At 44.7% G+C, this 22,300-nt stretch overlaps 2 protein-coding genes across 2 annotated transcripts in view; both read right to left on the bottom strand.

Annotated features, from left to right (window-relative positions):
- Positions 1 to 4,152, bottom strand: part of LOC309538670 (uncharacterized protein) — a 31,062-nt gene extending 26,910 nt beyond the window's left edge. Inside the window, exons 1-2 of the mRNA XM_082234469.1 lie at positions 4,066 to 4,152; positions 365 to 474 (exon numbers count right to left, since the gene is read on the bottom strand). The gene's annotated coding sequence lies outside the window, so the exon portion shown is untranslated. The remainder of the gene's footprint in view (positions 1 to 364; positions 475 to 4,065) is intronic.
- A 3,377-nt stretch (positions 4,153 to 7,529) lies between these two features.
- RRBP1 (ribosome binding protein 1) overlaps positions 7,530 to 22,300 on the bottom strand; it is a 39,820-nt gene continuing 25,049 nt past the window's right edge. The window contains exons 13-22 of the mRNA XM_082234274.1: positions 19,230 to 19,322; positions 17,559 to 17,636; positions 14,778 to 14,867; positions 13,766 to 13,858; positions 13,113 to 13,184; positions 12,724 to 12,819; positions 9,555 to 9,638; positions 8,444 to 8,536; positions 8,156 to 8,299; positions 7,530 to 7,695 (exon numbers count right to left, since the gene is read on the bottom strand). Coding sequence (XP_082090400.1) covers positions 7,654 to 7,695; positions 8,156 to 8,299; positions 8,444 to 8,536; positions 9,555 to 9,638; positions 12,724 to 12,819; positions 13,113 to 13,184; positions 13,766 to 13,858; positions 14,778 to 14,867; positions 17,559 to 17,636; positions 19,230 to 19,322 — 885 coding nt within the window. The 3' untranslated portion in view covers positions 7,530 to 7,653. The remainder of the gene's footprint in view (positions 7,696 to 8,155; positions 8,300 to 8,443; positions 8,537 to 9,554; positions 9,639 to 12,723; positions 12,820 to 13,112; positions 13,185 to 13,765; positions 13,859 to 14,777; positions 14,868 to 17,558; positions 17,637 to 19,229; positions 19,323 to 22,300) is intronic.

Below are 22,300 nucleotides of genomic sequence, written 5' to 3'. Positions count from 1 at the left end.
ATTTGGACCCCATTATTATCAGTTCTAAGTAGGGGGTATTTCCCCTCATGAGACATAAAAACATCTTGAAAATGAATATGCCACACTTTTAACATGTTTGTGCCTCCAATTCATATTCTGCAATCCTTTTTCAACAGAATAACCAACTACTGTACTTAGACCATTTATTTGGACCAGGAACCTGACACTATATTGCAAAGAAAAACTCCAATTTCAGTGAATAGTTGAGAGAATTAACCTGCTGTGTTTCAGCATCTATCACAACCTCATAGCTGGTGGAAGTGAGACAAGGGGAGCAGGGCAGCCACTGGGTATCTCTGAGGTCAAAGTGCCTCAAGAAACCCAAACCCAAACCAATTCTTACCTGACATGATGGCAAGCCAGGGCAACCACACCTTTGAATCTTACTTCTGCACAGCCTCCCAAATGGGAAAATCAAATTCCAAATGGGCAAAAATAGTCCTTGCCGTGAGCCTAGGCAGAAAGAGAAGTTGAGAAAATAAATCACAAGTAAACGAGTAAACTTTATGATCACTTGAGAACCTCAAGTCCAAGTCCTGACTCTCACTATGTGCAACATGCTCAGTTGCAATGCTGAATTAGGAAGGTCTTCAGCTCAGATGCACTCTGTGTGTTAAAGGTTCCAGAGCACACTAGACTCCTCTGAGACACCATAAATCAGCCTGGAAGTCCAAGCAGCATGAAGCTAGGGATTCTTTGTGCTATAAGATAGGGAGCTGCCCTACACTGTTCCCTCTCCAAAAGTATACTATATAAGCATGACTATTAATACGTGCAAAAGCATTAGTGAACTCTTGGGAGTGGATTCCAGTGGGACTCTAAACTCCAACCAAATTTTAGGGGATGTAAATGAATACTTGCACCATACTTTGAACCTACTTTTGCAAACAGATATGTGCTCTGTGATTTGATGCAAAAATCATGGGAGACCAGACCCATTGGAATTGGTGCTTTGGGTCAATGTTTGAATCATAGCAGTGCTGGCAAGGGCCAGATCTGTAATTTTTACTCTACAGCCTATGGATCAAGTATAGAATCACAGAATCGTAGAAAGGGACCCCGAGAGTCATCTAGTCCAACCCTCTGCAGTGCGGGAATATCAATGTAAGCTTTCTTTCAATGGTTTTGAGAGGATCCCCTCTGGAAATCATACAATGATCCACTTTTTATTCACTATGCAGTAGGTTTTCATGTTCACCTGTGTTGATTTTGTATCTCCCAATATTCTGATAATGGCTAAACACCACACACCAGCCACACTATTATGTGACTAATTTGAACCCAATTGTGTTTTGACTATATGCAATTTTCTCTATAGGTGCCATCCCTGGAATGTAGTTTGTGTGATCTGCTGGATCAGACAAAAGTTCCATTTAGATCAACATCATATCATTTCTTACAGTGGAAAATCAGATTGTGTCTAAAAACAGGGCATGAAAACAATATCCCCTCTCAAAGCAACTGGTACATTGCCTCCAAGGTTCCATACAACTATTATGTACAGCAAGCACTCAGTGATCCAAGTATCCTCCATGAGTATTTCTACTTTTCTTAATACTGTTTCTCTGTCCAGGGCAGCTGTATACCAGCTCCATCTGGTACACAGGCTGAGACCCTACCTGCCCGCGGACTGTCTCGCCAGAGTGGTGCATGCTCTGGTTATCTCCCGCTTGGACTACTGCAATGCACTCTATGTGGGGCTACCTTTGAAGGTGACTTGGAAACTACAACTAATCCAGAAAGCGGCAGCTAGACTGATGATTGGAAGTGGCCACTAGAACCATATAACACCAGTCCTAAAGGATCTTCATTGGCTCCCAGTGTGTTTCTGGCCTCGGTTCAGTATACCTGAAGGAGCGTCTCCACCCCTATCATTCACTGAGGTCCTCCTCCAAGGGTCTTCTGCTGGTTCCCTCACTGCAATTAGTGAAGTTCTAGGGAACCAGGCGGAGGGCCTTTTCAGCAGTGGCACCCTTCCTGTAGAACGCCCTCTCATCAGATGTCAAGGAGATAAAGAACTAGTCGTATCTCGGAAGTCAAATGGACTCCATTCCGGAAGTCTGTTTGACTTCTGAAACGTTCAGAAACCAAAGTATGTCTTCTGATTGGTTGTAGGAAGCTCCTGCAGCCAATCGGAAGCCACAGAAGCCCCATCAGACGTTTGGCTTCCAAAAGAATGTTCAAAAACTGGAACACTCACTTCCAGTTGTAATCATTCAGGAGCCAGAATGTTCGACTCCCAAGACGTTCGGAAGCCAAGGTACGACTGTACACAACTTTTAGAAGACATCTGAAGGCAGCCTGTATTGGGAGGTTTTTAATGTTTGATCTTTTTATTATGTTTTTATATATGCTGTAACCTGCCTAGATGGCTGGGGAAACCCAGCCAGATGGGCGAGGTATAAATAATAAATTATTATTATTATTTAAAAATGTAAGCTAGTGGTCCCCACCACTTCCTGTGACAATACAGCAGACCTGCAAATTATGTGCATTTAACTCGTGAACTTTCAGCTTTAATTTCTTTTGCAAGAAAAATGAAGGGAGGCAAAAACTGGGTGGACATCCCAAAAAACCAAACTGGCAATTCCGCCTGCGATTGCACCCATTGCATTTTAGCTATATGTGATTTTGGCTTTACGTGTTAAGTTGCTATTGTGCTGTACATTTCATATATTTGTTCACAGTACTTTCTTGTCTGCTGTCAATCTTCTACCCAAGTTTCTCCACACCATAATGCCCCCAACCTCTACCATGCTCTGCCTCAGTCACCTTTTGTATAAACTAAAAAGGTCCAGATTGCTACTGCCTTTCCACCACAGGGGAGATGCTCTGGGCTCTGATTCTCTGGGCACTTTTCCCAAGGCTGGCCCCAGTCCCACCCCCCTTTTGGAGAGAAACTTGAGCATAGCATCCCACATGCTTGTTGCCCCACGGATTTGTATGGGGCCAGATCTTCACACAGGGTCAGGGGTCCCCAGCCATGGCCCCCCACTATCCCCTTCCCAACCACATACCCTCCAACATTTCTCTGATGAAAATCGGGATGTCCTATTCAAATAATAGCAAAAAACTACAACAACAATAAGACAACAATAATGATAATATTTATACCCCCCCATCTGACTGGTTTTACCCCATAAACTCTGGGCAGCTTCCCACATCTATAAAAAACAAAATAAAAAATCTGAAAAGTTCAGGTGCTCGGGGGTCGCGTTCCTGCACACTTTCCAACATTTCTCTGATGGAAATTGGGACCTCCTACTCAAATAATAATAATAAATACTACTATTTATACCCACCCCCATCTGACTGAGTTGCCCCACACGCTCTGGGCAGCATCCCACATCCATAAAAACGTAATAAAACATTTGAAAAGTTCCCTATACGGGGCTCCCTTCAGATGCTCGGGGGTCGCGTCCCTGCAAACCTTCCACCATTTCTCTGATGGAAATTCAGCAACAACAATAATAATTTTACTATTTATACCCACAAAAACATTTGAAAAGTTCCCTATACGGGGCTGCCTTCAGGTGGCTAGAGGGTCGCATCCTGGCGTCCCTTCAACATTTCTCTGATGGAAATAGGGACCTCCTACTATAATAATAATAATAATAAATACTACTATTTATTCTCACCCCCATCTGACTGGGTTGCCCCACACACTCTGGGCAGCTTCCCACATCTTTAAAAACGTAATAAAACATTTGAAAAGTTCCCTATACGGGGCTGCCTTCAGGTGGCTAGAGGGTCGCATCCTGGCGTCCCTTCAACATTTCTCTGATGGAAATAGGGACGTTATCTGCCGGGTCTAATCAAAAACAGGGACCCCGGGAGGCTCTGCACCCCCCGCCCCGCCAGTGCCCCCCCCCCGGGCGGGGGGAGGCACCTTCGCCTGGCCGCTTCCAGGGCGGCTCCAGAGTCCGCTCCCCCGCGCCGGTTCTCCGGCTACGGGCGCTGCTCCTGCCCGGCGGCGCGGAGGGAGACGAGGCCCCGGCGCCGGCTTCCCTGGCGGCGAGGCCCTTCTCCCCTCAGAGCGCTCACCTCGCCGCCGCCGCCGCCGCCTCACGGGGAGGCCGACCAGGCCGCCGCCGCCGCCGCCATAGCCAGGCCGAAGCCCCGCGGCTCGCCTGCCGAGCGAGGCCTCCGAAGGGGCACCTGTGGCGCCCGCCGAGCAGGAGCAGCGCGACGACGGAGACGACGAGCCCCGGCCGCCTCTCGCGATTGGCCGGGGGGGGGAGGGGGAGGGGCCTGAATAAGCCCCGCCCCTCTCCGCTGGTCGAGCGCGGAGGGATTCCGACCGCGGGTTTATTCCGCGCGTTCCAGACGCCACTTGCCTGCTGCAGATGAACCTCAAAGAGGAGGGTCGCACAAAAAAAGATGAAATCCGGGAAAATTCACTTGAAAGAGAAAAGAAAGCTTGCTTGCTTGCTTGCTTGCTTGCTTGCTTGCTTGCTTGCTTATTTATTTATTTATTAAACAGGAGCTTTTGTTAAGGATGGAACAATTTAAAGGGCAAGGACCGCTTGCTTATGACACGTGTGTGCTCTCTCTGTATGTATGTGTGTGTTTGGATCTAGAGGTCAACACGCGCGTTTCCACCGCGAGAAGACACGCGATCAGCTGCAAAAACAAGAGTTTATATTCCAAACAAAAGCGAGGAAAATGCGACGCTGACATACAAAGCACTTCGCATTTGTAATTTTGAAGGAAAACGCAGCCAATCCGCTTTAAAGTCTTTCACTGCAATGGTTCAGCAGCTAGCAGGGTTTTTTAAGGAAACTTGTGGAGTGGGTTTTTTCCTTTTATTGGTTATTTATTTTATTATTCAGAGGCTTACACTGCATCACTGCAGTTTGGCCAGAGCAAAATAGATCCAAACTCTGTATCTGAGCAGGGAGAAGTCTGTCTGTAGTTCCGAAATGTTGACTATAATATAAAAATAACTTCAGATATCGAGGCAGAGGACTTTTCTGAAAGGATGTGCTCTGCAGGCTTCAGCTTCCCAGGAAGAGCTGCTTCCGGCACATTTCTGGCAATTCATAGCTGAAGGCTAACCAATGTGTTATTCATATCCTCAAATAAAGAGGCATTTCCCTCCTCAATTAGCTGTTTATAGCAGCCCCATTACATCTGGATAGTACAAATTCATATTTTCCCTTGCACTGATGAAATAGCACGTAATGCATTTATTTGGGCTTGTTGGCTGGCAGAAGTTGTGTCACCATGAACTGAGAGACCTTGGGAGCTCTTCTGTGGTTACAAGTTATCATTCAGAATTACAAAATTACACAGCAAATTCCTCTACACTTGATTTCTCTTGAACCATGATTCCTTAAGGAGGCAGCTCTTTATTCAGGGAATTTGCGTAATTTCTTCCAATGCAATGCCACAATATTCTTGAATGTGCTTTGCAATGCAAAGCAGCAATGTATTTCTGTCTATGGCAGCTCTTAGGTTTGCTTGTGTTTTTTAAAAAAGCATTACAGATCCAAAGCTCCAATACGAGCTGGATGCACAAATAATTGTAGTTGGATGTATAAATTCTGTTTTTAATTATTAAGCATACATTTCACCAGGAACATTTCTCACTTCATTATCAAACTGGGCAGACACACTGCGAAATACAAAGGGACAAAGTACCATATTTTTCACTCTATAGGACGCACCAGACGATAAGACACACCTAGTTTGGGGGGGAGGAAACAAGAAAAAAAAAATCTGAATCCCAGAAGCCAGAACAGCAAGAGGGATATGGCTTCTGGGATAGCCACTGATGCTTCTCCCGGGCAGCGGGATGAAGGCTCCCCCTGGCCGGAAGAGGCTGTGTGCAGGTAAGCTGCACTCTGTATCTTCCCCCATCTCCCGCAAGAACCGCATGCTTTTTAAAGGGAGTGCGGTTCATGGGGGCTTTTCTGGGAGATGGGGGAAGGGACAGAGTCGTCCGCTCTGTCCCTTCCCCACACTTCCCACAAGAGCCGCGCAAAGCCTCCACAGGGCAGTGGGGAGCCTTCATCCCCGTGTCCTGCGGAGGCTTCTGGGAAAGCCCGCAAAGCCTCCAGAGGGCAGCGGGATAAAGGCACCCCACTGCCCTCCAGAGGCTTCACAGGCTGTCCCAGAAGCCAGAACAGCGAGCCGGAGCACTGCGCAGCGCTCTGTCTCACTGTTCTAGCTTCTGGCTTAGCTGCGCAAAGCCTGAAGCTAGAACAGCAAGATGGAGCGCTGCGCAGCGCTCCCTCTCCCTGTTCTGGCTTAGCCGCGCAGCCTGCATTCGCTCCATAAGACGCACACACATTTTCCCTTTTGTGTAAGGAGGGAAAAAGTGCGTCTTATAGAGTGAAAAATACGGTAATTGGACGAAGAGACATTATAACAGCCCATTCTGTGTTGGCTGCACACTTTATCTTGTTTTGCTCTCTCCACCCCCATTGTGCACACTAATTTCAGGAAAGGTGCTACCATGTGGAGTGCTTCAGCTCAGTCCCGCAGAGCAGTGGTGTTGCTTGGGTTCCCATCTTCGCATGTGCTCCCACTTACATGCGCGCCAAAACCGGCGCTAAAAGGGGGCGGGGTGGAATGGGGCAGCGGCAGAATAGGGGAACCCCAGTGTAAGTGGCTCCCACTGGGGTGCCACAGAAAGAATGTGTTTGGTCAAGGGAGCTGTGGACTCAAAAGAGTTGAAAACCACTGCCGTAGGGTATATTCTGGACTGCAGTACAACACACAGTTGACGTGCAGCACAAATCAGTCCTGTTGGGCTCTAATGTTAAGTCAAACTATGAACACGCTCCATGTTTTCATGTGTGCTGCCAGAGAATATTAGGGAAGCTGCCATTACTAATCTTCTTAAAAATTTAATACCTCTACTCAAGCTAGGCGCAGAATCCCGTTTTTAATTGCGATCAACCAGCTGTTTGGGAGAAGCCATAAGCAGGGCATGACAGGAGCACCTGTAACTTGTTTCTGCTGCAGCAACTAGGACAGTAAGGAGGCTTTAAGAAGACAGAGTCCCAGCCTTCCTGGAACACATTTGGGAAACGGAAGGGTTCCCTGCTTCTGGAAGAGACTCCAGTATTAAGAATGTGGACGCAGCCTGGCTTTGGAATGGTGTTTGTCTGTCCCTTGCAAGCAACAGCGACACGTGATGTCCTCTCCCAGATGTTGCAAGGTGTTCACATAGAGACAAACTGCCGTGATTGTGTAGGCAGGCTGCTTATAGCCACAGGTAACTTCATCAAATGCTTCCCAGGCAATGGATGAATCTATGAGATTACCCAAGCCTTGTTTGTCTTAATAGCATTTCACACAATTTTCAAGGCCATTTTGATGGTGGCAATCACCCAATCGATCAGGCATGATTCCAAAGCTACCGGGTTCCTCCTCATGGCACAGAGTTTTTCCTGCAGCAGGAATTAGTGCAGTTTTTACAACATAGTCAGAGAGTGTGTTTATTGATGGGTTCTTGTACAGTTTACTTTTATTCTTTAAAAAAAACACCACTAAATAAATTCTGGTCAATAGTGTCTTTTTTCTTTCTTTCTTTTGCTTCTCTCTACATTAAACAAATGCATAGTTTAGGAAAGTGTTAAGGCATTTCATATGGTGAAAAACATGTCCTGGATTTCGGTTCGGTCAAACGGATGTGCCTTCCTTGGCAACGTCTTCATTTTCTCCCTGAAGCAGAATGAAAAGTAAGTTATTGCACTTTGTGTTCTAAACAGTTTTCAAGAACAGAACAGAATTTTTTAAAAAGAAACCTTGTAAATTAAGATTACAGATGTGAGGAATTCAAATGCGGTTTATACTGGGGTCTTACAGAGACAAAATTAATGTAGGAATTTCGGTGTTTCTGAATTGTACAATCCCCCCATCTCCTGCATAATACATCATGCGCTTATCTGCATGCTCTGATCTTACTACATTGTACAAATTATATCTCATGTTGCAGAAAGCAATGGGGGGGGGGGAGAGCAGTTGCTGGGCTACCACAGTCAACTGAAGCCCTGTATGTTTAACCATGTTTAGTGCTGCCCTCCAAGTTCTTCAGTACCAAAAATTGTTTCTTGTTCCAATAGGAGACAATGCCAGGTTAATGTGGGCAGATGAGTCAAGGAAAGAGAAGGAATTCAAGTACCGTTTCCTTAAGCTGTTCCTGCAGTTTTACCACTGTGTCTTTTTCCTTAGCCAGCTGCTCTTGGGTGACTTGCAAAAGCTCTTTTAGTTTGGTAGCTGCACATCCCAAGTCCTTTGTTAACTTCTTCTCCTTCTCTAGTGTTTCCTTCAGTTGGCAAAACAAACAAACAAACAAACAATTATTTGAATAATTGTGGTATTTCCAAGGAGGTGGAATTCAGTGTTGAGTTCCCACATCTCTGCCTTGTTCCTCCCTCTGCCTAAAGCAACCCAGTGGTAGAAGCCTTACCTGGAGCCGCAAAACATCTTCCTTGGCAGCCTCATTTCCACCAAGTTTTAGCTTCTCCAGTTCAGCCTGCAAGCTGCGCACCAAGTCCTGAGCCTTGAATTTCAAAAAAAGTTGAAGTTTAAATCAGCTGCACTCTTGAAGAGCCGAATTAACAAACACTTTAATAAAAAAGAGCCGCAGTGTGTGTGTGTGTGTGTGTGTGTGTGTTAGAAACACACCAGAGAAAGCTCTTGGTGCAGACAAAGTGAGGAGAAGTTTTTGGCCTAATCCTGGCTGGCAAGAGAAGGGATGACTCTTCCTCTCAGTAATCTCAATAAGAAATTGGGAGACTCTATGCCAGTAATGGGGAGACGCGGGTGGCGCTGTGGGTTAAACCACAGAGCCTAGGGCTTGCTGATCAGAAGTTCAGCGGTTCGAATCCCCATCACGGGGTGAGCTCCCGTTGCTCGGTCCCTGCTTCTGCCAACCTAGCAGTTCGAAAGCACACCAGTGCAAGTAGATAAATAGGTCCCGCTCCTACGGGAAGGTAAACGGCGTTTCCGTGTGCTGCTCTGGTTTGCCAGAAGCGGCTTAGTCATTGCTGGCCACGTGACCCGGAAGCTGTATGCCAGCTCCCTCGGCCAATAAAGCAAGATGAGCGCCGCAACCCCAGAGTCGGTCATGACTGGACCTAATGGTCAGGGGCCCCTTTACCTTTATGCCAGTAATGAAAGGGAAAAAACCAAGACACTGCTGCATGTTATGCATAAAGCATAATGTGTGGTTTGGCCCAAAATGTCTACATGAAGAATTTGAGAATAAATTCACATACTAGTTTCTGTGGACAGGGTTTATTTCATTTTATTTTTTGTATGGAACCCAAACCGACTTGGCTGAGGCTTGTGTTTCTTTATAGGACTGTCAAGACACACCAGTAAAAACAAACTTGCTATTGTTAACACAATAACTTGCAGCAGTTGCAAGACCTCCAAATTAAGAGCCCCCAATCTTGGCATCAGTGGCGAAGCGACTTCAACTATTGTTATGTGGGCTTGTGGTTTACCAGTGGCCTATAAGTTTTACTATCCTATTGACAACAACGAGGAAACTCTGTCTTGATGTAATCATTTACCTGAGCCAGCTCCTGGGCTTTTTTGAGTGCTTCTGTTTTTCTTGAGTCCAGGTGTTCTTGGGATTCAGATAACAGTTGTCTCAGCTAAAACACACAGAGACACAATTGCATTACCTTAGTACAGGCATAGGCAAACTCGGCCCTCCAGATGTTTTGAGACTACAATTCCCATCATCCCTGACCACTGGTCCTGGTAGCTAGGGATGATGGGAGTTGCAGTTCCAAAACATCTGAAGGGCCAATTTTGCCTATGCCTGCCTTAGTATATAAACAGAGTTTATTTGAAGATGAAGAGCCATAACCTTCTGCGACCATATAACTAAGGATGGGGTCACTGCTTGTCTGTGTTCTTTCAGTGCTCATGGTTTTCACCATGCAGGTTCAGTTTGTGCTGAACCTTAAGTCTGTTTTGTATTGATGTAAACCTCTAGAATGTATTTTGTATAGCTAACTATTTAGCTCTATCCCCAGTATATCTTATCTTATTGCTATGGCTAGTGGCTAATGCAAATAAAGTTTCTATCCGCCTAGTCGGGCTCAGCACAGAGCGTCTCAACAGTGAACTCAGCTCTGCCACTGAGCTGAAAAATGCAGAAAATGTTGAGCTGTAGCTCAAAAATGTGACTGATGTTGACTCTAATGCAAATCAGCTGCCCTCATTAATGTTGCAGATATACAGCAAGGCATAGAGCTCGACTCTTTTCTATGTTTAGTATTAATATAGTACATAGGCTTTTAAAAAACAAAAACGTATCAGTGGTTAACAGAAGCAGGAGCTCAATACAGGAGGCAGTCTGATGCAAACAAAGCTCACATTGCATAAAATTCCATGCATAAATCCATTTACAACGGATTTCTCCTCCATCCAGTGTGATACTTTATGGTATCCATCAGGGTTAAACTTAATGATTTATTTCTTTTAAACAACAACAACAACAACAACAATTTTTAATTAAATATTTTCTTGTATTTCTGAGGATTTCCTGACAACAGAACATGCTTTCTATTTAAGCACTTAGTTCTGCACACTGTGCTTCAAGCCCTCTGTGGCGTTTGCCTCCTAGGATGGGTAATAAGGAAAGGGTTAAAATGGGTGTGTTGTGATTGGCCAGTGAGAATGCAAGGGGGGAGTAAAAGTTAGAGTGGAGGTTTGGGAGTGGAGGTTTGGGAATTGGAGAAGGAAGAGGGAGGATTAGGAGTGGGTTGGTAGAGTTGTATTGTGAGAGAGTGAGAGGAATTGTCAGGTGGAGTAAGATAGATAGTTGGGACTAATCAGTTTGAAGTTGTTAGGAACTACTAAGATTTAAGAAACTGACAAGTAAAATTAATTGAAACCATAAGCATTTAAAAATAAATTTGATTATTTGTTAATGTTAACAACTGTCTGGACTCCGTGTGTCCCTGTGAGAAGCGGGGTGGTGGCAGCGAAGAAGGCAATCACAGTGGTGGCACAGGGTCAATAGACTGTCAAACTTCCGGGGGCCCTGTGTGATCGCCACACCCTCCCTCTTCCTTGATCTTGGTTTTCCAAGAACAGACAACCTAAGACTCTAACGAGAGCCTGAGTCATGTTCTCACAGTGACCAAAACCTGTGGGAAACCAGAGAGCAGGATCCAAGCGAAAGAACCCTCTTGTGGTTTCCAGCAACTGGAATTTGGAACTGTAGAGGCAGAGCACAGCCACCGTAGTCCAGTAGCCTTCAATAACCTTATGCCCATCAATTTGTCCAATTCTCTTTTAAAGCCATCAGCTCTACCTCTCTTTTAAATCAGAACCAGTGAAGGCGGTGAAGGTCCTGCGTGAGTGTCTGGAGACGGTTGGAGGATGGATGGCGGCTAACAGATTGAGGTTGAATCCTGACAAGACAGAAGTACTGTTTTTGGGGGACAGGAGGCGGGCAGGTGTGGAGGATTCCCTGGCCCTGAATGGGGTAACTGTGCCCCTGAAGGACCAGGTGCGCAGCCTGGGAGTCATTTTGGACTCACAGCTGTCCATGGAGGCACAGGTCAAATCTGTATCCAGGGCAGCTGTTTACCAGCTCCATCTGGTACGTAAGCTGAGACCCTATCTGCCTGCGGACTGTCTCGCCAGAGTGGTGCATGCTCTGGTTATCTCCCGCTTGGACTACTGCAATGAACTCTACGTGGGGCTACCTTTGGAGGTGACTCGGAAACTACAACTAATCCAGAATGCGGCAGCTAGACTGGTGACTGGGGGCGGCTGCCGAGACCATATAACACTGGTCTTGAAAGACCTACATTGGCTCCCAGTACGTTTCCGAGCACAATTAAAAGTGCTGATGCTGACCTTTAAAGCCCTAAACGGCCTCGGTCCAGTATACCTGAAGGAGCGTCTCCACCTCCATCATTCTGCCCGGACGCTGAGGTCCAGCGCCGAGGGCCTTCTCGGTAGTGGCGCCCGCCCTGTGGAACGCCCTTCCAGCAGATGTCAAAGCGATAAACAACTACCTGACATTCAGAAGACATCTTAAGGCAGCCCTGTTCAGGGAAGTTTTTAACGTGTGATATTTTACTGTATTTTTGGTTTCTATGGAAGCCGCCCAGAGTGGCTGGGGAGGCCCAGCCAGATGGGTGGGGTATAAATAATAAATTATTATTATATTATTATTATTATTATTGGTGGCCAACACTGCTTAGTGTGGGACCAAGTTCCATAGTTTAACTGCGGGAAGAAACACTTTTTTTATCTGTCATGACTCTCCGAACATTCAGCTTCACTGGAAATTCAAGTGTTATGAAAGAGGACAAACACAACTTTTTGTGTTAATATTTGAGATCTATAACTTGACTTCTCATTTGATTGTTAAGCCATCAATGCAACTTAAAATCAAAGCAAAAGTCAATAAAGATTCTATTCACCCAGTAGGACTGCATTCAAAGAAGTGTTTTAACAATCAGGGGTCTAGATTATGAAATGGCAAATCCCTTTTACTGTTTCCCCCCACACTGAACCTGTGAACACTTTCTGTTGAATCACAGAATAGTCCTCTGTAACTCAAAAGAATGCCTATTCCTTTACCACGAGCTTGAAAAGGTGCATCTACTTTTCTTCGCGGACACCACATGATTATTTCCTTAACCTTTTCAGCCACCAATTCTCCAAATCATGATCTTTCCCTAAGAACTCAAATGTCTCACAAACACTTACATGCTCAACTTCTTTCATGTAATTCTGACGTTCGGAGTTGGCTGTTGCCAAGTGATTTTCCAGCTGTGCTTCCAAAAGAGAGGTGTATTCTTTCAGCTGTTAAAAAAGTGGGGGGGGGGCAGGCAGAACAACAGGAAGCTGTTAAGATCACATTTCCCCCTTATACCAGAAAATTTGCATTGAAATCATATTTATACATTCCTGGACACCACAAGAAATCCTCCCTCCTCTTAAGGGAAAGGGTTTTGGGATTACACATCCCAGTCGTGTTTTGGGCTTGCTCTGCGTTAGCCAAGTTCATGTCCCACAGTCTAAAGGAAAGAGGTAAAATGCCCCATTTTCAAATTTTTCATGTACTTTCCTTCTGGAGTCTTGGAATGCTTCCATACCTTGTCTGTATTCTGAAGTTCCATCTTTAACTTCTCCACATCATCTTCAAGAGATTTCATTTGGTCCTGGGACTAAATGAAGCATTTCCCACACCCAAGGGACCAGAAATTAGAGCATTAGTGTATAGCATTTACCGTTAATATTTTCACTTGAGAGATATCTTGGCACAAATATGCCATCTAGAGTTCTGCTTACATGCCTTGGGCTCAAGGAAAACAAGACAAAACACCTAAGGGCTATCGGCTGAAAGTGAAGTTGCAAGTAGAGAATTTCCAGCTGTGTATTATCATCATCATCATCATCATCATCATCATCATCATCATCACTAATTAATTAAATTTATATACTGCCCTTCTCAGGCAGTTCTTCCTTAACACATAACTGAAAAAGCTACATACGTTCACCTCCATTATCTAAACCGCTTGAGGGGAAGTGCCTAATTTTTGGACATGGAATAATATTGTTGGCAGAGGGGTAAACCAATGAGATATTTCACCATCTCCTCTCCGCTGCACAGTGGAAAGTGATGGTTGACCTGATCAAACACCTTCCTTGCACAGTGAAGTGCTCATACTGGTCACAAGGAGAAAGTGGTTTCGGTAACAACTCTAAAGCATGCACGCGAATACACACACTCTCCTTCGGCAAGTACCTTCTGAAGTGCTTCTTCAGATGCAACCAGCTTCGCTTTCCACACCTGCTCCTCCTCCTCCACGCTCTTCTGCAAGTCTTTGAGCATCCTTTCCTAGTTTTGAGAAGCAAAGCATGAAAACACAACTGAGAATAGAAAGGACTTTACATTTGAAGTTCATTCTCCTCATTAGATGAGTCGGTACTCTTGCCACTAGCTCTGCAAATCTTGAGCAAGAGACTGCTCAGTTCCAGAACTTGAAAAACTAACAACTTAAAAACTGAAGAAGTGTGCATGCACACGAAAGCTTATACCAAGAACTAACTTAGTTGGTCTTTAAGGTGCTACAGGAAGGAATTTTTTTATTTTGACTATGGCAGACCAACACGGCTACCTATCTGTAACTTAAAAACTGTTAAACACAGAATAATTAACCACATCCGTTGTTCTGAGAAAACTATCCCTGAACTCCTTTCTTCCAGGTTGTTTCTGCTGTTTTCAGAGTCATAGTCTGGGAAAGGCTCCCGGGGCTGGAGGGTAGGGCAAGACAGGTGGAAAAGCCATTGCCTGCAGAAAATCTCTCTCCCCTCAGTTCTTCCTCTGGAGCAGAACAGGTCTCTTATGGAGTAGAATGTCCAAAAGTGGAATCTATCCCAGTGTTAAGTTGTGGGTGAACATATCAGACGACACAGCGATTCTTCATACAGCTCTTGTTTATTCACAGGCCAGAACAGAACTGAAGTGAAGGGTTCAGCCAGCCTGCTTATATAGAGCTCCACTACAACGCAACAGTAACCACTTTCTGTAACTATCCAATCACTGAATGTCACTTTCGATCCCTTATTTGCATATGTGGACCTGAACTATCTACAGTATCCTCCTGCTGGCCCAGGGTGAGAACTTCAGTACATAACATCCAGGACAAGCAAAGCACAGAAACAATGGCCCTTACGGGAAAGCAACTTTTCTGAGCAGTATCCAGTCAACTGGACTCAATGTAATATGTCTATCTGGTATAAACAATTTCACTTACTGTCTCTGCAAGAATGGTCCTATACTGATCACATTCTGCTTGCAGGGCACTCATTGCCTCGTTTGCTTCTCTTAAAGGAGGTGTCATCTCCTAAAAACACATTTCAGAGACAAGCTTTTAGAGGAAACTGCACTGAGTAGATTCAATACCAGAGTTGAAAGCAGCCAAAAAGTCAATCAACCCCAAACCTAAAAATGCCACAAAATTCAGCATGCCAAAATCAGAGTGGGTATGATATACTACACAAATGCATTTATATAATAATTTCAGAGAATACACAAGTAAATACTGAAAGGCAAAACTACTTGCTAGACTTGGCCAATATGGAACTAATTCGTCCCATCCATGCAAGGATTTCCCCTTCTGCAATGGGACCTTCCTCCCCTTTAATCTGCCTGTACATGCTGCAAATCTCCTCAAATCTGCTCCATAGGGTTGAGGGAAACCCATAGAACCAACTGGGGGGGGGTGCATGTGGGCAGGATAGAGGGGAATATTGTACAAACAGAAATCCGTGTGCTGAAAAAATCTTCACTTAGAGCTATACTGGGTACAACTCATTGTGATCGCTGGTGGTCTTCTCAAGCTTGAGGGAAGGGGAGAAGCCCTCCCACGCCCAGGACTCAAAATCGTCTCCTGGTGCCATTTTAAATCAGCTTGACCCACTTCACATCTGGGGAAAATAAAATGTAGATTTAGATGCTGTTTGTTTTCTCCTCTAGAGTGTGATTTAGCATTTGCCATCCTCTTTTAAGCAAAATAGGGATGTGGGTGGCGCTGTGAGTTAAACCACAGAGCCTAGGGCTTGCCGATCAGAAGGTCGGTGGTTCGAATCCCCGCAACGGGGTGAGCTCCCGTTGCTCGGTCCCTGCTCCTGCCAACCTAGCAGTTCGAAAGCATGAAATGCAAGTAGATAAATAGGTACCGCTCTGGTGGGAAGGTAAACGGCGTTTCTGTGTGCTGCTCTGGTTCGCCAGAAGCGGCTTGGTCATGCTGGCCACATGACCTGGAAGCTGTACACCGGCTCCCTCGGCCCGTAAAGCAAGGTGAGCGCTGCAACCCCAGAGTCGGCCACGACTGGTCTAATGGTCAGGGGTCCCTTTACCTTTAAGCAAAATATGTGTCCATGCAACACATTTTGCTTACTTAGACCTGTTACATTAAGGAGATTCAAGGCTTTCAAACTGTTGTGTGCACACTGGGGTGGGGAGAAGCAGAATATGGGAGGAGGAAGCTTCCAGGGCTTTGGAAGGTATTTTGACTAAGAGCTGCAGGAGGGGTGAGCCCAAATATTTTATTTAACATTGGGCTAAAGATATTGGTCATAATATACAGTTAGAAGAATGGGGGAAATTATGGAGAGAGGGAATAAATTTTACCGCCTGCAGTGCTTTAAAGGAAAATATAATGAAAATGATGTACAGATGGTATATAACACCAGTGAAATTAGCTAAAATGTATGAAACGAATACCGTAATAAATGTTGGAAATGTAAGGAAAAAGAAGGCACTTTTTACCATATGTGGTGGGAATGTAAGAAAGTGAAGGACTTCTGGGAAATGATTTATAATGAGATTTTAAAAATGTTGAAATATACATTTGTAAAAAAACCCAGAAGCCCTTTTACTTGGTATTGTACGTATAGATATTCATAAGTGTGATAAAAATTGTTTTTATATGCGACAACTGCAGCAAGGATACTGTTAGCCCAACGATGGAAGCAGGAAGAATTAACAACAAAAGAAGAGTGGCAGATGAAATTGATGGATTATGCCAAGTTGGTGAAATTAACTGGGAAAATTCGAAACCAGCAAGACCAGACTTTCCTGAAGGACTGGAAGAAATTCTTGATATATTTGAAAGACAATTGTAATCAATTAACATTGTTTGTAGGGTTACAAGAAGTTTTGTAAGGAGAACTATATGAATTATTGCGAAAGAGGACTAAGAAGGAGTTTATTTAGGATTTGGATTTGATAGCAATAATTATAATAATAAAATGCAAAATTAGAAAGGAAGTTAGAAAACCATTAGTTGAGGTTGATGGAAGTCCTAGGTTGTGATAGCCAAAGGTTTGTTATGGTGTTTAAAATGGGATGTTACGTTTGGAAAACGTGTAAAAACCAATAAAAACTATTTATATAAACAAATGTTTTATTTAACACCAAGTTATTAGCTTTCCTCAAACATGGATATCTGCTACTAGACAAATGACCAAACTACACAATATGTTACAATGTGCGTGATTGTATCCAATGTGTTGGGTTTGTGTGATTTTCTGTTTGTTTGAGAAATACCGTTCGACTTCCAAAACGTTCGAAAACCAAACTGCGGCTTCTGATTGGCTGCAGGAAGGTCCTGTAGCCAATCAGAAGCTGTGGAAGCCCCGTCGGATGTTCGGGTTCCAAAAGAACGTTTGCAAACCAGAACAATCACTTCCGGGTTTGCGGTGTTCAGGAGCCAAAACGTCTGAGTTCCAGGGCGTTTAGGATCCAAGGTACAATTGTAATAGCCACAGACAGGCCCAGTTGGGGCTCATGGGTTTTCTACCATTCTTTCCCTCTGCACTGCATTCCCAATAAAAATTGCCTCCCTTCTGTAGGAGGGACGTTGCTATTGCTGCCCGTTCAGCTGCTATTCGACAAAGAAAACCTCCGCCGCTATTGTGCGGCTCAATGCCAAGTTCACCAAATGAGGCCTTTTTAGTATTGTCCACCCACAATATTTGTTACTGTGTTGTGTAACACTTTTCATGTGAGGGTATTTGCAGATTATACCTACAGGTTCTGTTCTTGCACCCTGCGACTGAAGTGTTTCCAAAGCCTTTTCTTTAAACTGTTGCAACCATTCACCATATGCCTGAGAAGGAAACAAATAATAATAATAATAATAACAATAATAATAATTTATTACTTATACCCCACCCATCTGGCTGGGCCTCCCCAGCCACTCAGGGCTTATGAAGTGCATAAACATTGCCAAGTATTATATTCCTTTCCAGCTCAAACTTTCAACAGTGTGTCCATTTTTAAGAGCTTGTACTTGTCTAAATCACTCTGTCTCAATTTCTTCTTCCTTACCTTCTCTTAATCTCCCTTTATGGATCCCTTTTTAACGTTGTCTGCTGCCTTCAAACACTCCTTCTCTCCTCAACCGGCTTAAGACTTTAACATCCCAGTCCAATAAAAACCAGTTACCCAGTAGCCAAAAGCACAGAAACCATCTGTCCTGGGTTTGGGATACCATTTTTTAATTTATTTATTTACACCATTTATAAAACCCTTAATATTTTTAAAAATATATCTAATGTACAGTGGTTTCTCACCACTTTCTTGTGGGGAATGATTTTAACCAACAAAACTTTCCTTTCAGAAACACATTTGCTAATAAGACTTAAAGGAGCTTCACAGAAAGGGCTTCCCACTGGACTTGGGTCCTTAGCACAAACTGTGTTGCTAGTATAAAGGTAAAGGACCCCTGACCATTAGGTCCAGTCTCGGACGACTCTGGGATTGCGGCGCTCATCTCTCTTTATTGGCCGAGGGAGCCGGCGTACAGCTTCCGGTCATGTGGCCAGCATGACTAAGCCGCTTCTGGCAAACCAGAGCAGCACACGGAAACACCGTTTACCTTCCTGCCAGAAGGTAAACTATTTATCTACTTCCACTTTGACGTGCTTTTGAACTGCTAGGTTGGCAGGAGCAGGGACCGAGCAATGGGAGCTCACCCCGTTGCGGGGATTCGAACCACCGACCTTCTGATCGGCAAGTCCTAGGCTCTGTGGTTTAACCCACAGCGCCACCCGCGTCCCGTGTTGCTAGTATAGTTTGCATTAAAAGATGTGCCAGTACGACTCCACTTGCTCACAGCCATTAGGTAGCTCACTGTCTTAATTTCGCTTTCCTATGTAAGTGATGCCCCTTCATGGATCACTGCCTTGTCATGGCGAAGGGGCTTGAATAACTCAGAGAAGCTATGAGCTATGCCGTGCAGGGCCACCCAAGACGGACAGGTCATAGCCGAGAGTTTAGACTAAAAGTGATCCACCTGGAGAAGGAACTGGCAAACCACTCCAGTATTTTGCCAAGAAAACGCCATGGACATAAAAAAGGAGAAACTTTGAGAAGAAAGTGAGTTTCCAAGGCATGCTCTGGTTCATGGGGTCACGGAGAGTCGAACACGATTAAGACGACTAAACAACAGCAAATTATGTGATGAAACTGTCCATTGAACCATGGCGCCCCTGGAATGGCAGCAACTCTTCAAGCCCCACTGCCAGAGATATTTGTTACTGGAAGTACAGAGGACTGCACCCAGAAACATGTGTGTACAGCATTCTTTTGCTGTGCATCTTTCCCTTTATTTATTTTTTAAATGTTATTTCCATTTGAAACTGCCTGAATCACCATGCATTTTAGGTCTGGAGAGCATTAAGCAACAATTGCTGCTTACCTGCTGATCACCTAACTGGATCTGTGGGAAGAGGGACAAGAGAACCTTCATTGTTTGTTCCTGAATTATTCCAAGCTGTTGCTCCAATGCTTCCTGGAAGAACAAAGAAGGACTTTCAGAAATTGAAAACGACCTTACACCTTTCTCTTGATTAACAGGAATCTTAAGACATCTTTGAGTATCTCTTGAGCTGATGTGTGTCAGTCTAAGAGCCTGTCTGTTAAAGATATGCTTAATATTTATAAAATGTAATATTTATATGCATTAAAGTTTGAAACAACTTAGGTAAAAGTTTGCATTTGCAAAGTAGGGAAGTCTGCACTAAGCAAGATGTTTCACTCTGGCAAATGCGGCAGAAAAGGTTAAGAGTTTTCTGTTTCAGTCTTTGGGTTAAATGATGACTCATCCCAGTACCCCAAGCTGCAGATCTCTCAAAGCAGGAAGGTGAAAACTGAGAAGGTCAGCTTCTTTGTCAGCAATGGAGCCAGCAGTTTATTAAACAGTATTAAGGACTAAAAGGAAGACAGGACCACATTGCTAACTTGTTAAACAGCAATGTGTTCCTTTGTATTTTTGTAATATTTCTTTGTAACTTTTTAAAGATTGTTTTCAATAAAGCTTTCGTCAGGAAACTGACATCAGAGCAACCGGCGAAGGAGAGGCTCTCTGATTCTGCAGGGGAAGGAACAAGCACTAGGGGGAGACGCAGCTTGATGGAGGGGGGAGGAAATCAGCGTAACACCAAGGAGCCAGGAGAGCAAATGGGAGAAGAGGTGGAAGGGCTCCGGGATTCTTCCTTGGAAGTCAGTGAGGAGAGCCCTGGTCCTCCACTACCCACGCCCTCCTTGCGCAGGAGACTCCCGCGCAATGAGAGGCAGAGACGATTGGGAGTCAAGCAACTCTTATGCTGGCAACGGTTTAAGAAACGCCCACAGACAGACTCTGCGAGCGATTGAGGCAGCCACGCTGAGATGGGCTGTGCAGTCAGGACGGTTTAACCCAGGCAGCCAAGCTCCCAAAGGGGACAGTTTACGCACGAGTAACTCCAAACCATTACAGCTTTGAAACTCATTCTTGTGATGGAGAGCAAATTCTTTTCTACTCTATAGGGATCAGAGATTCCGTCGCAGCAACTCTAACACTGTCCACAGTCAAACAACCTTAAATGTACACCTAAAGAGTGAATGTGGCAGGCATGTATGGCAAACAGGTTCATTCTCCAGGGAGACAGGACTGACTGTACTTCTCTGTTGAATGCCCACTCTGTTGCCAGAGAGCATAGGTTTGCCTCCAATTTGTCCCCACATTCCAAGTTTTGTTTCTCCATATTCTTTCTTAAGTCAACAAAAAATAACAGGCTACCCAAGACATATGTGTTTGTAGGACCAGTGGCCACCACCTACTGATATGAAAAAGGGGGCACCGAGGGATTACTTATGCCCTTGGGTTACCCAGCTACTCCTAAAACAGAAGAATGCAGACCCTCAGCCAACTCAAGATGGTTGGTCTGAAAACCACCTTGCTTTAGGGATGTTTTTAATGTTTAATGCTATATCGTGTTTTTAATATTTGGTTGGGAGCCGCCCAGAGTGGCTGGGGAAATCCAGCCAGATGGGCGGGATATAAATAATAAATTATTATTATTATTATTATTATTATTATTATTATTATTATTGTTATTATTATTATTATCATCATCATCTTCATCATCATCATCATCATCATCATCATCATCATCATTTTCTTGTTTAGCCTGGAAGGGTATTAAGAGCAACACACATGGAGTGAGTTTTGTCTAGTTAGAAAAGGAGAGTTCTTCATATATCCAGGTCATGATCTTTTCTTTCCTGTCTATGAACCAATTTTGAACAGTACATGGGGATATTTTCTTCTGCCCCATGGGGTCCATGAAGGCCTTCATTAGCAGCCCTAATCAGAAGTCAGAGAGTGAGCTTGAATTTTTTTTTTAAGTCTCCAGCTCTTCCAGGGAAAAAAAGCTATGAAGCAAAATGCGCAGGTACCCTTTAAGAGGCGTCATGTTGCTGTGCACTGCAGTTCTTCCACTTCAATTGGTTGGGTGGCCAACTTTTCCCCTCCTCTGGGGGCAAGATAAGGGGCAAGGATGAGTTCCAGCTCATCTCTTGCCTTCCCACTCTTTCCAGCACCAGAAACAGGGGTGTGGAGAGTGGTGAGGCTCCCATACAACACATATAGACCAGGGGTCAGCAACCTTTTTCAGCCATGGGCCAGTCCGCGTCCCGCAGACCATGTGGTGGGCTGGATTATATTTTTTGGGGGGGGGGGAATGAACGAATTCCTATGCCCCACAAATAATCCAGAGATGCATTTTAAATAAAAGCACACATTCTACTCATGTAAAAACACGCTGATTCCTGGACTGTCCATGGGCCAGATTTAGAAGGCGAGTGGGCCTTAGGTTGCCTACCCCTGCATATAGACAGATACTCTTACTTGGAAGTAAGAAAGAAGTCTTTACTTCTGCAACCGTATTCAAGTACAAGCTGGAAAGCAGACCTGGTGCTCAGGAGTCACAATACAGAAGTTCTGGGGCAGCGTAAGGGGTTTAGAACTGGGCAGAAGCAATGAAGTTGTCCCAACAAGTTTCCCCAACCCTCTTTTAAAGACGAGGTGGTTTACGCTCACAAGACTTGTGGTAATGTCAAGATTGAAAATGCGTGCTCCTCGAAGACTGGGGAGTCTGCTTCCATTCACAAACGGGTGTCTAGTTTTAGGGGGCAAGACTGCACCCTCCTGTTTGGGCTCTTGTTCAGTTGTGGTCATCTGCTCAAATTCCACCACTGGCTGATCAAAGCCTTCCCTAGTCTTTAATGAGGCGTTTCACAGGAAAGTCTATGGGGAGAGCCAGCAACCCTGGGCCCTTTCCCAAAGAACAGACGTAAAGGTGGGAAGGGGAGACCTCCTCTCCTGCAACTCAGGTTCCCACTCTTTTCCTGGTTCCCTCCTCTTCCTCCTCCTGCACCAGAGCCTGCCAAATCTAGTCCAGTCCTGGTGAAGCTGTGTGGCTCATATATGATGTCACTGTATGGTAC

Source organism: Podarcis vaucheri, assembly GCF_965113315.1.
Source record: "Podarcis vaucheri genome assembly, chromosome: 8".
Lineage (NCBI taxonomy): Eukaryota > Metazoa > Chordata > Lepidosauria > Squamata > Lacertidae > Podarcis > Podarcis vaucheri.
This window is presented reverse-complemented; position numbering and strand designations above follow the sequence as displayed.